The sequence below is a fragment of the Clytia hemisphaerica genome, unplaced genomic scaffold, assembly GCF_902728285.1.
Source record: "Clytia hemisphaerica strain Z4C2 unplaced genomic scaffold, Clytia hemisphaerica genome assembly, whole genome shotgun sequence".
NCBI lineage: Eukaryota > Metazoa > Cnidaria > Hydrozoa > Leptothecata > Clytiidae > Clytia > Clytia hemisphaerica.
Genome location: NW_027103621.1, coordinates 453738 through 467661, shown reverse-complemented (window position 1 = coordinate 467661; position 13924 = coordinate 453738). Strand labels below are relative to the sequence as shown.

General features: G+C 35.6%; 2 protein-coding genes across 2 annotated transcripts; both read right to left on the bottom strand.

Moving 5' to 3' along the window:
• Positions 1-4581: 4581 nt before the first annotated feature.
• On the bottom strand, positions 4582-5808 carry LOC136802281 (putative leucine-rich repeat-containing protein DDB_G0290503). Its single transcript, XM_067058995.1, has one exon. The coding sequence runs from the start codon at positions 5806-5808 to the stop codon at positions 4582-4584; it is 1227 nt and encodes a 408-aa protein (XP_066915096.1).
• Positions 5809-11981: 6173 nt separating this feature from the next.
• Positions 11982-12518, bottom strand: LOC136802279 (rho-associated protein kinase 1-like). The gene has a single exon (XM_067058994.1). It carries the CDS (start codon positions 12516-12518, stop codon positions 11982-11984), a length of 537 nt encoding a protein of 178 aa, XP_066915095.1.
• Positions 12519-13924: the final 1406 nt, after the last annotated feature.

Sequence of the window (13924 nt, the reverse complement as noted above, 5' to 3'; positions counted from 1 at the left end):
GATTTTCAATTGATTGTTATTTTCAGATTCAAGAAATTTGATGTCAATTTTTGAATCTGCTTGTCATGGTCTTCTTTAAGTTTCGCGATTTCAACGACGCTGTTGGCAACTTTGTTGGTGACATTCCTGCCAGCAGCACTGTGTGCCAAATTGCGATTGTCAAAGTTTGCAGAATCCATTTTTTCGTTTCAACCTTAGCTAATGTAACTTTGAGTTTCTATAGTTTCTATATAACCAGCAATAACATGTACTTCGAAAGAAATCTCGGTTTTTCGCTCAAACTTGAAACTTTCTTTATGTTTTGTTTGTTTATCAAATCCTTTGATAGTACTTGATAATCGTACCTAAAAAGAAAAGTGTTATATCAGTGTAATAACAAGATTTTAAAAAGAATATTTATATTTGTTCAACATCGAGTTTATTAATTTCGCCTAGCGATAGACTAGTAAACTAGTCGTTGAAAACAGACCCATATACAAAAAATCAAGCTCCAAATAAAAAGAATCGAAGGGGTGAAGTTGCGTCTCTTTTCTGAATTTCAAGCAGCTTCTAGTCGGTTATTTTCCTTTTCTCTCACGCGCGCTGAATATTTAATTAGTGTTTACATTATTTGATTGACAGTTTTATTATAAGGTTATAAGTAATAACCAACTAGTTTACTAGTCTAGCCTAGCGAAAGTATTACGATAGGCATGGTATGGCCCTTCGGTTATTAGTTCTTAAGAATTAAACAACCATTGTTCTTAAATTGGTCTTATTTTTTAGCGATTTTGAGCCTCGCTTTTCTTGTAAAAATGTTTCGTCAATGTGAACTATGTAGATTTCAGATTGACTTCCATCCCTACTTCTTGTTTTTCCCATGCAGTTTAAAGGGGGGGTTTCAGGGGGTACCCGATTCCGCAATTCCGTCAATTTTTTCTCCAATTTCCGTCAAACCGTCTTAAATTGAACCAAAATTCCGTCACCTAAAATTCCTTTAAAATTCAATATTTTTGTCGAAAATTCCGCAAATTTTGAATATCTTTTACTAATTCCGAAATTCCGCAAATTTTTTTGCTAAATTCTGTTTTTTCCGCACTAAAATTGTCTAATTTTCCGTCTGCGTCAGAGAACCCAATTTCCGTTAATCCGTTTAAATTTTCGCCAAATTCCGCCACTCCGTCCGAAAAAAGGGCCGATTCCGCTCCTCCGCCAACCATGAAACCCCCCCCCCCTTTAAACTTTAGGCGAAATTTTCGACTTCAAGTCGTCTTGTTTTGTTCTGGTATCAAATTCTCTCTAAATGTTGTTCATGTGTGTCATGTCTTTAAGAGGAATGCAAGGGGTTCTTACAAGAATTGAGAGAGAGAGAGACTTTTTACTCTCTTTCCTTCGTTACATGCCGGCACTAATAACAATAATGCTCCTAGACCACTGTGAACCCAGGGTTGGCTTGCTCTTAGCTGTGAGTTATCATTGTGGTGCGCAAGCGCAATCGTTGCCTCGTTAAATTTAATATACAGACGATCCAAGTGAATTTGACCATAGACAGGCTAGCTTTTGTATTTTTCTCAGTTAGAACGAAATATTAAAAAATGGCAAATTATGAGTGTGGAGAGATTTTCTACATGTTTTTTATAAGAACTTCCAATATCTTTGAAGCCTTTGGTTGTTCTTATCTTTTTGAGTTTTAAAAGCCTAAAGAGGTTCTCAACATGTTCTTATTTTCACACACACCGTTTCTAGTCTTTTGTCCATTTGCTGAAGAAATCGGGGGTTTTAAAGTCTCCAAAGTTCTTAACTTTGTTTTAACGTTTGGCCATCTAAGCCTTATGTTCTTGTTATATAGTTTTTTTTGTGAGAGAAAAACGTTCCAATCCAGCTAGTTCTTTGTCTTTTTTGCCGCCATTTCCTTGTCTTTTTCAGTAGTTTGTTTTAATAATAATAACAATAATAATAATGGTATATTTCAAATCTCCAAAATTTACATTTGGCTCTTCGGCTGAAATATTATATAGTATATATGTGCAAAGTCTAGAAAAATATTCATATTATAAAATTATTATGATGGACGGTGAAAAAGAATGCGGCTATTATATTTTGATTTTTCCCGACATGTTTCGTTCTCAAGGGAATGGTATTTCTCTATATATTATTATGTATACTAGTAAGATGCTCTGACCGGCTACGCTAGCAAAGTGGAATTCATTTTGTTGTTTCAGCATTTCTCTCTCCATTTCACGATCAACCACAACTTTCTTAGCCTCTTGTTCATGTGAGGTCTTCAATTTCAAGAGCTCCAGCTCATGAGTCAACGATTGATTGTCCTTTTACAGTTAAATTCCGTGTACCAGTCTGTTCCGTTGGTATTATGGGCAGATTTTCGGCCATCTTTTCTCTCCCTTTTTATTCTTTCTAGTTCACGAAAAGCTATCGCGACGCTGTTAAAGGTTTTGATTTTTAATAAGCGTGATATCGTTTGCTTACTCATCAATTTTAACTTACAAGCTTTTTCACATTGGATTGACACGGATAGGAAAAGAAAAACATTTTTTGCTTCTATCAGCATAATAAAAACAATAGGCAGACACTGTCCTGATATGAAATATGTGACTGATATGAAACGGGAAAACTTATGTAAAAATAAAACCTTTAAATGTCCTCCTATTGAAAACGAAGAAAGTTATTTTTTCTTGTGCGCCTCTTCTCGCATTTTATTTTGTTCGTGTTTATTTAAAATGTTATTTGTTGTATCATATTTCCATTAGAATTTCGAAATGGCTGGTTTTCGATAATTGAGATTAGAGCTTTTTCTTGATGTCGTTCCAAATTTTAGAATGATGTTTATAAATCCACTTTTGGGTTTTCTACAAACGCAGCAATATCACCTTAATATTACATTTTTGAAATCTGTATAATCGACCCGCTTTGTTTATAACAGCCTGGGTATCCAGAAAATAGGAAAGAAAAAACCAATGAAGTATAATTCCGAAGGGCTAGAATCGAATCTTTGACCTTTCTCAGGCAAGAAAAAAGTGAAGCCTTAAAATATGCGCCGTATTTTTGACGACGGATTGAATTTAGCGATTCCTTTGTTTTCGAGTGATATCTTTTTCGAAATTTAGGTGTAAATTTTAGTTTCATCTGTCATTTGTGTAAAGACCAGGTGGACCGCGCTAGGCCGCGCAACTTTTGTAGGATATGAGTCAACTTTGTTAAAAAAGTCAGATAGGCAAAACTCGCACATTATCAATTTACCAATTTTGGAAGATCTTTCATGTTTTTAATAAAGTTTCATAAACTATGATGGGATTTTAGATATATTTCATTGTTTTAATGTTTTTACAAAGAAATTTGAAAACGATAGTGAAAAACTCCGAGATGGCGACATCCCCTAGTCTACTTCACTGGACTCAGCGTCATCAAAATTATCAGAAAGCAATGCTCACTTAGAAGTAGACTCTAGTCTATAATATGGGCACATTCTAGGTATTCAAAACAGGACACGGAAATTTTCATCTGACGCGCTAAAGCTCTGAAGGTCGGGAAAAGTTTCAACATCTGGAAGGTTTAGATTACGGAATTTCGCAAGACCGCGTCAATGATTTTTCAGTGGCAGGCCTGGTAACCCAGTCCTCAATTTCGTGGATTGACGGGTCTAATCGAAATATTTGGTTTACGCTCAAACGTAGTTGAACCCGACTGGGGATGCGGGACATTAACATGGTATCAGCCCCCCCCCCAGAAATCTGAAGGGCACCTAGGCCAGGTTAGTAGAGGGGGGCTAATGCCTTGCAATTCTTTGGGGTTACCTATTCATTAAGGGTACCTAGCTGTCTTGATGGAGGCTCTTGGGGCTGGTTATATCTTCCAAATCGAATATTTCAAAATTTTTCAAATTATTGAATTTTTTTACCCCAGCACCTAGTTTCCCATCCAATTTTTCTTTCGTTTCCCATCACGCCATCTTTTGCTATATTTTTCTAATGTGATTGTTTTGATTTACAGCCGCCATCTTTATAGCATAACAACAAAGCTTATTAGCAGGCGTTCATGCGTGAGCATGATTTTAGGAATGACAAAAGAACAAAAAGTGTCAATTCAAAGAAATTATCTGCTGAATAGGGGTACCTAACTCAAAGCAATTTTTCGAGGGGACCTAACTCGTTGGGGGCACCATGCTCAATGGGGGCACCTGAAAAGTGGGCTGAAACCATGATTAAAGGCCGACTATCAATCATCTCCGATGGGAAATTGGCCCCCTCCTTTAGAGCTTTAAGGTGGACGGCCGCCAATCCGCCATCGGAATATCAGATAAGCGCGTTATCCTGTACGATAATTAAAAAAGAATAACATATTTGCGCTCTTTTAAAGAAACTAATAAGAGCCCTCTAATTATGTTAAATATACCAGTGGGACTTTTGATTCCATACCTATTTTGTCTTCTTTATGTATATTTTCCTGCGAAAACACTGAAAAAATGTATCAGAAATTACAAGATGCGCGAAAATTAAAGGAATCAATATTAATATCTTTTCATGACTATGTTATTATGTTGTCAAAATTCACAATAGAAATCCCTCTTGAGGACTGTTCGTGAAATTAATCGTCGTTTCTATCAAAAATTCCAAACAAAATGGCAGACTTTTCCCTACCATGATAAAAGTCGTTTGAAACATATGAGACTTTCCATTGTTCATGTTGTTTTCTTGTCAAATTTTCAACCATTTTCAAATTTTTGTTATGCTGAGATGGGTGGAGCAGCATAAATGCCGTTTTTTCCCAAAATTGTTTTTCAACACCTTCAATGTAAAATAAATGAGAATAATTGATTCTCGGTCGTTCCTTTCTGTGTGCGATCAAAAGCAAAGTCTCGAAACGTCTTCCACAGTCTCTTTTCATGAACACATATTTCGACGCACCACTCCAAACAATCTCTTCCTCTCCATCGTGTAGCAACGAACTGATTTCTTCATACCAATCTTGATACGATGCAAACAAATTGAGCTCGCCTGGTTTACTTTCAAAGAACTTATCAGCTCCCCAAGTCAACTTCTCAGTCCTGGTAATATCTCTTGCTTCGGCTCCATCTTGCTTCTTCTGGATGATGTTCACACCTGAAGCCACGTCTTCCATTTTTGTTTTATTGTGTAGAGTTTCCAACTCATTAATTTTCAAATTCAACTCGTTCACTTTGTCTGCCATTCCTTTTTCTTTTTCAAGAAGTTTCAATTTGTTTACGTTTTCATGTTCTGCAATTTTCAGCTTATTCGCATTCTCCACTTCAGCCAATTTCAATTTAAACTCACTTTCTTTGGCAATCATTTCCTGAACTTTTTGAATCAATTTCAGCTCACATTCGTTTTGTTTTGCAGTCAGTTGGTTTGCATGGACAATCTCCAATTCTTTCATTTTCAGTTTGAACTCGCTTTCCTTGACAATCATTTCCTTGTCTTTCCCAGCTAGTTCTTTGTCTTTTTCAGTAAGTTTGTTTTGAAATTCATTTTGCTGTTTCAGCATTTCTCTCTCCATTTCACGGTCGACCACGTCTTTCTTAGCCTCTTGTTCATGCGAGGTCTTCAACTTCAAGAGCTCCAGCTCATGAGTCAACGATTGATTGTTCTTTTCGAGCTGCATGATTTTCATTTGGTGGTTATTCTCAGATTCAAGAAATTTGATCTTGTTTTCAAATGTCAATTTTTGAATCTGCTTGTCATGGTCTTCTTTAAGTTTCGCGATTTCAACGACGCTGTTGGCAACTTTGTTGGTGACATTCCTGCCAGCAGCACTGTGTGCCAAATTGCGATCGTCAAAGTTTGCAGAATCCATTTTTTCGTTTCAACCTTAGCTAATGTAACTTAGAGTTTCTATAGTTTCTATATAACCAGCAATAACATGTACTTCGAAAGAAATCTCGGTTTTTCGCTCAAACTTGAAATTTTCTTTATGTTTGTTTGTTTATCAAATCCTTTGATAGTACTTGATAATCGTACCTACAAAGAAAAGTGTTATATCAGTGTAATAACAAGATTTTAAAAAGAATATTTATATTTGTTCAACATCGAGTTTATTAATTTCGCCTAGCGATAGACTAGTAAACTAGTCGTTGAAAACAGACCCATATACAAAAAATCAAGCTCCAAATAAAAAGAATCGAAGGGGTGAAGTTGCGTCTCTTTTCTGAATTTCAAGCAGCTTCTAGTCGGTTATTTTCCTTTTCTCTCACGCGCGCTGAATATTTAATTAGTGTTTACATTATTTGATTGACAGTTTTATTATAAGGTTATAAGTAATAACCGACTAGTTTACTAGTCTAACCTAGCGAAAGTATTACGATAGGCATGGTATGGCCCTTCGGTTATTAGTTCTTAAGAATTAAACAACCATTGTTCTTAAATTGGTCTTATTTTTTAGCGATTTTGAGCCTCGCTTTTCTTGTAAAATTGTTTCGTCAATGTAAACTATGTAGATTTCAGATTGACTTCCATCCCTACTTCTTGTTTTTCCCATGCAGTTTAAACTTTAGGCGAAATTTTCGACTTCAAGTCGTCTTGTTTTGTTCTGGTATCAAATTCTCTCTAAATGTTGTTCATGTGTGTCATGTCTTTAAGAGGAATGCAAGGGGTTCTTACAAGAATTGAGAGAGAGAGAGACTTTTTACTCTCTTTCTTTCGTTACATGCCGGCACTAATAACAATAATGCTCCTAGACCACTGTGAACCCAGGGTTGGCTTGTTCTTAGCTGTGAGTTATTATTGTGGTGCGCAAGCGCAATCGTTGCCTCGTTAAATTTAATATACAGACGATCTAAGTGAATTTGACCATAGACAGGCTAGCTTTTGTATTTTTCTCAGTTAGAACGAAATATTAAAAAATGGCAAATTATGAGTGTGGAGAGATTTTCTACATGTTTTTTATAAGAACTTCCAATATCTTTAAAGCCTTTGGTTGTTCTTATCTTTTTGAGTTTTAAAGCCTAAAGAGGTTCTCAACATGTTCTTATTTTCACCGTTTTCTGAGTCTTTTTGTCCATTTTCTGGAGAAATCGGGGGTTTTAAAGTCTCCAAAGTTCTTAACTTGTTTTTAACGTTTTGGCCATCTAAGCCTTATGTTCTTGTTATATAGTTTGTTTTTGTGAGAGAAAAACGTTCCATCCAGCTAGTTCTTTGTCTTTTGCCGCCATTTCCTTGTCTTTTTCAGTTAGTTTGTTTTAATAATAATAACAATAATAATAATGGTATATTTCAATCTCCAAAATTTACATTTGGCTCTTCGGCTGAAAATATTATATAGTATATATGTGCAAAGTCTAGAAAAATATTCATATTTATAAAATTATTATGATGGACGGTGAAAAAGAATGCGGCTATTATATTTTGATTTTTCCCGACATGTTTCGTTCTCAAGGGAATGGTATTTCTCTATATATTATTATGTATACTAGTAAGATGCTCTGACCGGCTACGCTAGCAAAGTGGAATTCATTTTGTTGTTTCAGCATTTCTCTCTCCATTTCACGATCAACCACAACTTTCTTAGCCTCTTGTTCATGTGAGGTCTTCAATTTCAAGAGCTCCAGCTCATGAGTCAACGATTGATTGTCCTTTTACAGTTAAATTCCGTGTACCAGTCTGTTCCGTTTGGTATTATGGGCAAGATTTCTAGCCATCTTTTTCTCTCCCTTTTTATTCTTTCTAGTTCACGAAAAGCTATCGCGACGCTGTTAAAGGTTTTGATTTTTAATAAGCGTGATATCGTTTGCTTACTCATCAATTTTAACTTACAAGCTTTTTCACATTGGATTGACACGGATGTGGAGCAAGATTGGTCAAAAAAAAGGAAAAGAAAATCATTTTTTGCTTCTATCAGCATAATAAAAACAATAGGCAGACACTGTCCTGATATGAAATATGTGACTGATATGAAACGGGAAAACTTATGTAAAAATAAAACCTTTAAATGTCCTCCTATTGAAAACGAAGAAAGTTATTTTTTCTTGTGCGCCTCTTCTCGCATTTTATTTTGTTCGTGTTTATTTAAAATGTATTTGTTGTATCATATTTCCATTAGAATTTCGAAATGGCTGGTTTTCGATAATTGAGATTAGAGCTTTTTCTTGATGTCGTTCCAAATTTTAGAATGCTGTTTATAAATCCACTTTTGGGTTTTCTACAAACGCAGCAATATCACCTTAATATTATATTTTTGAAATCTGTATAATCGACCCGCTTTGTTTATAACAGCCTGGGTATCCAGAAAATAGAAAAGAAAAAACCAATGAAGTATAATTCCGAACTGCTAGAATCGAATCTTTGACCTTTCTCAGGCAAGAAAAAAGTGAAGCCTTAAAATATGCGCCGTATTTTTGACGACGGATTGAATTTAGCGATTCCTTTAGTGAGGTCTGTTAGCACAAAAATACTTCAGATGGTGATTAAAGCATGAAATTTGGCACAGATGAACCTTAGAGGGTCTAAAACTTAATTTTAAACAGTGACACCAAATTTTGCCACCTGGCCACCTGCCAGATGACGTCATCAGGTGGCTCAGCAAAAATTTATTTTTTTGAAAATATTTAAAATCTGATGGTATCAGCGGAAAGAGCATGAAATGCTGATGAAAATCGAGGTATAAAACATGCCTTCAAAATCTTCCTATCAAAAGTTATGGAGGTTTAAAGTTTTGTGATGACGTCATCATAAGCCTTTCCAGGCAAAACCTAAAATCCCGTAATAACGGAACTAGTTGACCAAATTTAGTGTTTTATACATGAATCCATGTCAAAATTTGAAGTTCCTTGATGCTTAAGTCTAAACAACATAGGAAGGCTTAAAACATCCAAAAAAATTAGTTGGTTGTACACTGTGCTCCTGAAGGGAGAACGCTGCGTTGATTTGCCTTGTAAAGCTCAAAATCTAAGTTTTAGTATTCTGTAGGATTTAAAGCTTTTAATTCAATTTGAACATCGGAATCGGAAAAAGTAATGAATTTTTGATGTGAATTCATGTATATAACATGAAATTTGTCTTGTACAAAATTACGAGGTTTTAAGTTTTGCCTGGAAAGGCTTATGATGACGTCACCAAAAAACTTTCAACGTCCATAACTTTTGATAGGAAGATTTTCAAGGCATGTTTTATACCTCAATTTTTATCAGCATTTCATGCTCTTTCCGCTGGAATCATCAGATTTTGAATATTTTCAAAAAAATAATTTTTTGCCTAGCCACCTGATGACGTCATCTGGCAGGTGGCCAGGTGGCAAAATTTGGTGTTACTGTTTAAAATTAAGTTTTAGACCCTCTAAGGATCATCTGTGCCAAATTTCATGCTTTAATCACCATCTGAAGTATTCTTACGTTTTTATGTGCTACCTGACCTCACTACTTTGTTTTCGAGTGATATCTTTTTCGAAATTTAGGTGTAAATTTTAGTTTCATCTGTCATTTGTGTAAAGACCAGGTGGACCGCGCTAGGCCGCGCAACTTTTGTAGGATATGAGTCAACTTTGTTAAAAAAGTCAGATAGGCAAAACTCGCACATTATCAATTTACCAATTTTGGAAGATCTTTCATGTTTTTAATAAAGTTTCATAAACTATGATGGGATTTTAGATATATTTCATTGTTTTAATGTTTTTACAAAGAAATTTGAAAAAGATCGCGAAAAACTCCGAGACGGCGATATCCTCTAGTCTACTACACTGGACTCAGCGTCATCAAAATTATCAGAAAGCAAAGTTCACTTAGAAGTAGACTCTAGTCTATTAAGTTGGCACATTCTAGGTATTCAAAACAGGACACGGAAATTTTCATCCGACGCGCTAAAGCTCTGAAGGTAGGGACCGCAATGATTTTTTCAAATTGTTTTTAGCGCATTGAAACCATGCTCATTGGAAAGAGCATCAAAAAAGAAAAAAAATGAGGGGTCATTCATCAAAATCGGCCAAGCCGTTCTCGAGATATGAAATTTTCTATCTCCTGAAAATGACCCTTTTTTTGGAACGATTTTCGAGGATTTTTGTAAAAATCATGGTTAAATAGGTTTAAAAGTGAAAATCCGGGGGTTATGTTCAAAAATACATTTTTTGCAATAACTTTACTTCTATTAATGCTATAGCATTGAAACTTGGCACGAAGGTTCTCAAGACAAAGTTTTAATTTTTTATCAATTTTTTTTCTTCTTCAATTTTTCGTTTGCCGTACGAATGAATCAAAAATATCCTGTATGCCGGAGAGTTGGCAGATTGTCACTCTCCGTGGACTTTGAACTTTCGAATTGTAACAAACACGCGCTCGACAATTCTGTAGAATTTCTCGAATACCAATAAACTTTGAGCCAAAAAAAACAAGCAGAGCGCGGTTGAAAATGTTAATTTTTAGTAACAAACACATGTAAAAAAGGTTGAAATTTCATATTATCTTTGTCTTAATGCCGGGGAGGACAGCCTAAAGCCCTCAAAAGTGGCTTTTTCCCAGAAAAAAACTGAATAATTTTTTGTAGGATTTGATTGGGTCAGTGAGACAAAAAAAACAAACAGCGCTGATCTCTTCCAGTTCCAAAAATGTATAACATCATGGGGGTTTGAGGACGCGCGCTCACCTGTCTAAATCCAATTTTCTGTTGGTAGGTTGTCTGCCATTCAAAATTTTACAAAATTGCTCATATTTTCATAAAAAATAAAGTTATGGCCACCAAACTTTTACAGGACATTTATTTAATGATAAGAATGCTTCTAAAACTTATCCCATGGTTATAGGTGGTCTAAAACCTAAAAACAACATTTTGGTCGATTCCAACCATTTTACCCCCGTCTTTCGCGGTCCCTACTGAAGGTCGGGAAAAGTTTCAACATCTGGAAGGTTTAGATTACGGAATTTCGCAAGACCGTGTCAATGATTTTTCAGTGGCAGGCCTGGTAACCAAGTCCTCAATTTCGTGGATTGACGGGTCTAATCGAAATATTTGGTTTACGCTCAAACGTAGTTGAACCCGACTGGGGATGCGGGACATTAAAGGCCGACTATCAATCATCTCCGATGGGAAATTGGCCCTCTCCTTTAGAGCTTTAAGGTGAACGGCCGCCAATCCGCCATCGGAATATCAGATAAGCGCGTTATCCTGCACGAAAATTAAAGGTTAAGCTTTAAATCTGCAAGAATAACATATTTGCGCTCTTTTAAAGAAACTAATAAGAGCCCTCTAATTATGTTAAATATACCTCTGGGACTTTTGATTCCACGCCTATTTTGTCTTCTTTATATTTATGTATATTTTCCTGCGAAAACACTGAAAAAATGTATCAGAAATTACAAGATGCGCGAAAATTAAAGTAATCAATATTAATATCTTTTCATGACTATGTTATTATGTTGTCAAAATTCACAATAGAAATCCTTCTTGAGGACTTTTTGTGAAATTAATCCTCGTTTCTATCAAAAATTCCAAACAAAATGGCAGACTTTTCCCTACCATGATAAAAGTCGTTTGAAACATTGGAGACTTTCCATTGTTCATGGTCTTTTCCTGTCGACCATTCAACCATTTTCAAACTTTTATTATGCTGTAATGGGTGGAGTAACATAAATGTCGTTTTTTTCCAAAATTGTTTTTCATCATCTTCAATGTAAAAGATATCAGAATGATTCTGTCTCGCTCGTCCCTTTCTGTGTGTGATCATCCGTAAATTCTCGAAATATTCTCCACAGTCTCTTTTCACGAACACATATTTCGATGCACTACTCCAAACAATCTCTTTCTCTCTATGTAGCAACGAACTGATTTCTTCATACCAATCTTGATACGATGCAAACAAATTGAGCTTGATTGGTTTACTTTCAAAGAACTTATCAGCTCCCCAAGCCAACTTATCAGCCCTGGTAATATTCCTTGCTTGGGCTCCATCTTGCTTCTTCTGAATGATGTTCACGCCTGAAGCTACGTCATTCACTTCAGTCTTATTATGGAGAGTTTCCCACACTTTGATTTTCAAATTCAACTCGTTCACTTTGTCTGCCATTTCTTTTTCTTTTTCAAGAAGTTCAATTTGTTTACGTTTTCATGTTCTGCAATTTTCAGCTTATTCGCGTTCTCCACTTCAGCCAATTTCAATTTAAACTCATTTTCTTTTGCCGCCATATCCTTGTCTTTTTCAGCTAGTTCCTTGTCTTTTCCAGCTAGCTCCTTGTCTTTTTCAGTAAGTTTGTTTTGGAATTCATTTTGCTGTTTCAGCATTTTTTTCTCCATTTCACGATCAACGACGACTTTCTTAGCCTCTTGTTCATGCGAGGTCTTCAACTTCAAGAGTTCCAGCTCATGAGTTAACGATTGATTGTCCTTTTCAAGCTGCATGATTTTCATTCGATGGTTATTTTCAGATTCAAGAAACTTGATCTTGTTTTCCAATGTCAATTTTTGAATCTGCTTGTCATGGTCTTCTTTAAGTTTCGCTGTCTCAACGACGCTGTCAACTTTGTTGGTGACATTTCTACCAGTAGCACTGTGTGCCAAATTGCGATCATCACAATGTGCGGAATCCATTTTTTTGTTTCAACCTTTATAGCTAATGTAACTTAGAGTTTCTATAAACCAGCAATAACATGTACTTCAAAAGAAATCTCGGTTTTTCGTTCAAATTTGAAAGTTTCTTTATGTTTTGTTTGTTTCTCAGACCCTCTGATCACCAATCGTACATGTAAAGAAAAGTCTTATGTCAGTAGTAATAACAAGATTTTAAAAAGAATATTTGTATTCGTTCAACATCGAGTTTATTTTGTTTTGGTATCAAAGTGTTGTTCATGTATGTCATGTCTCTTATTGCATCAGTCATTAATAATCTAATCAAATAAAAACTATTATAGAAACCTTATCTACTCTCGTTTTATGCTTTGTCAAAACAATATGGTTAAAAGTTATTAGTAACGCATTTGTATAATGACTAAATTCAAAGCTTATTTGACAATCAACATTCCAAGGAGTGCCTGGACAAAAGCATTGCACGGTTTTTAATTAATTTTTGTATATTTTTTCAATACGATAATCTAAATCTTTCCATCCTATTGAATTTTGAAAGTAGGACTAGAAGTTAAAATTATAGATATCGATAGTATCTGATGGTCAATCAGAGGGAAATTCTTATAAAAAGAGGAATGCCAGGGGTTCTTATAAGAATTGAGAGAGAGACTTATTACTCTCTTTCCTTCATTACATGCCGGCACTATTGATAATAATGCTCCTAGATCACTGTGAACCCAGGGTTGGCTTGTTCCTAGTTCGGAGCTATCATTGTGGTACGCAAGCGCTGCCTCGTGAATTTAATATACAGATGATCTGAGTAAATTTGACCATAGACAGGCTAGCTTTTGTCTTTTTCTCAGTTAGAACGAAATATTAAAAAATGGCAAATTATAAGTGTGGAGTGATTTTCTACATGTTTTTTATAAGAACTTCCAAAATCATTGAAGCCTTCTATCCACCTTTCTGTGATGTTTTCTTTTGATATTCCTATTTTTCGATGATTTACTAGTAAAAAGTTCGTACCAGAGAGAAACAAAATCCATGGAAAAAGTTTTTGGAAAAAAGGAAAATTGCTTTCAGTGTGGCACAAGCTGCTATTGTCTGGTATTCCAAGGGCGGCTTGGCGGCCGCCCACACTAAAGCTCTAAAGGAGTGGGCCAATTTTCCATCGGAGAGGAATGCTTTTCGGCCTTTGAGTTACTGCATCCCCAATCGGGTTCAACTTCCCTTACGTTTAAAAGCTGAAAATAGTTCAGTTGAACCCGCCAATCCCCGAAAACGAGGTCTGGGGTCCAGGTCTCCTGCTGCAAAATCCTTGATGTGGTCTTGTGAAATCTAAACCTTCCAGATTTTTTGAAAATTTTCCCATCCTTCGAGCTTTATCGTATCAAATGAAAATTTCTGCATTGGGGTGTCAGATAAAAGCTACT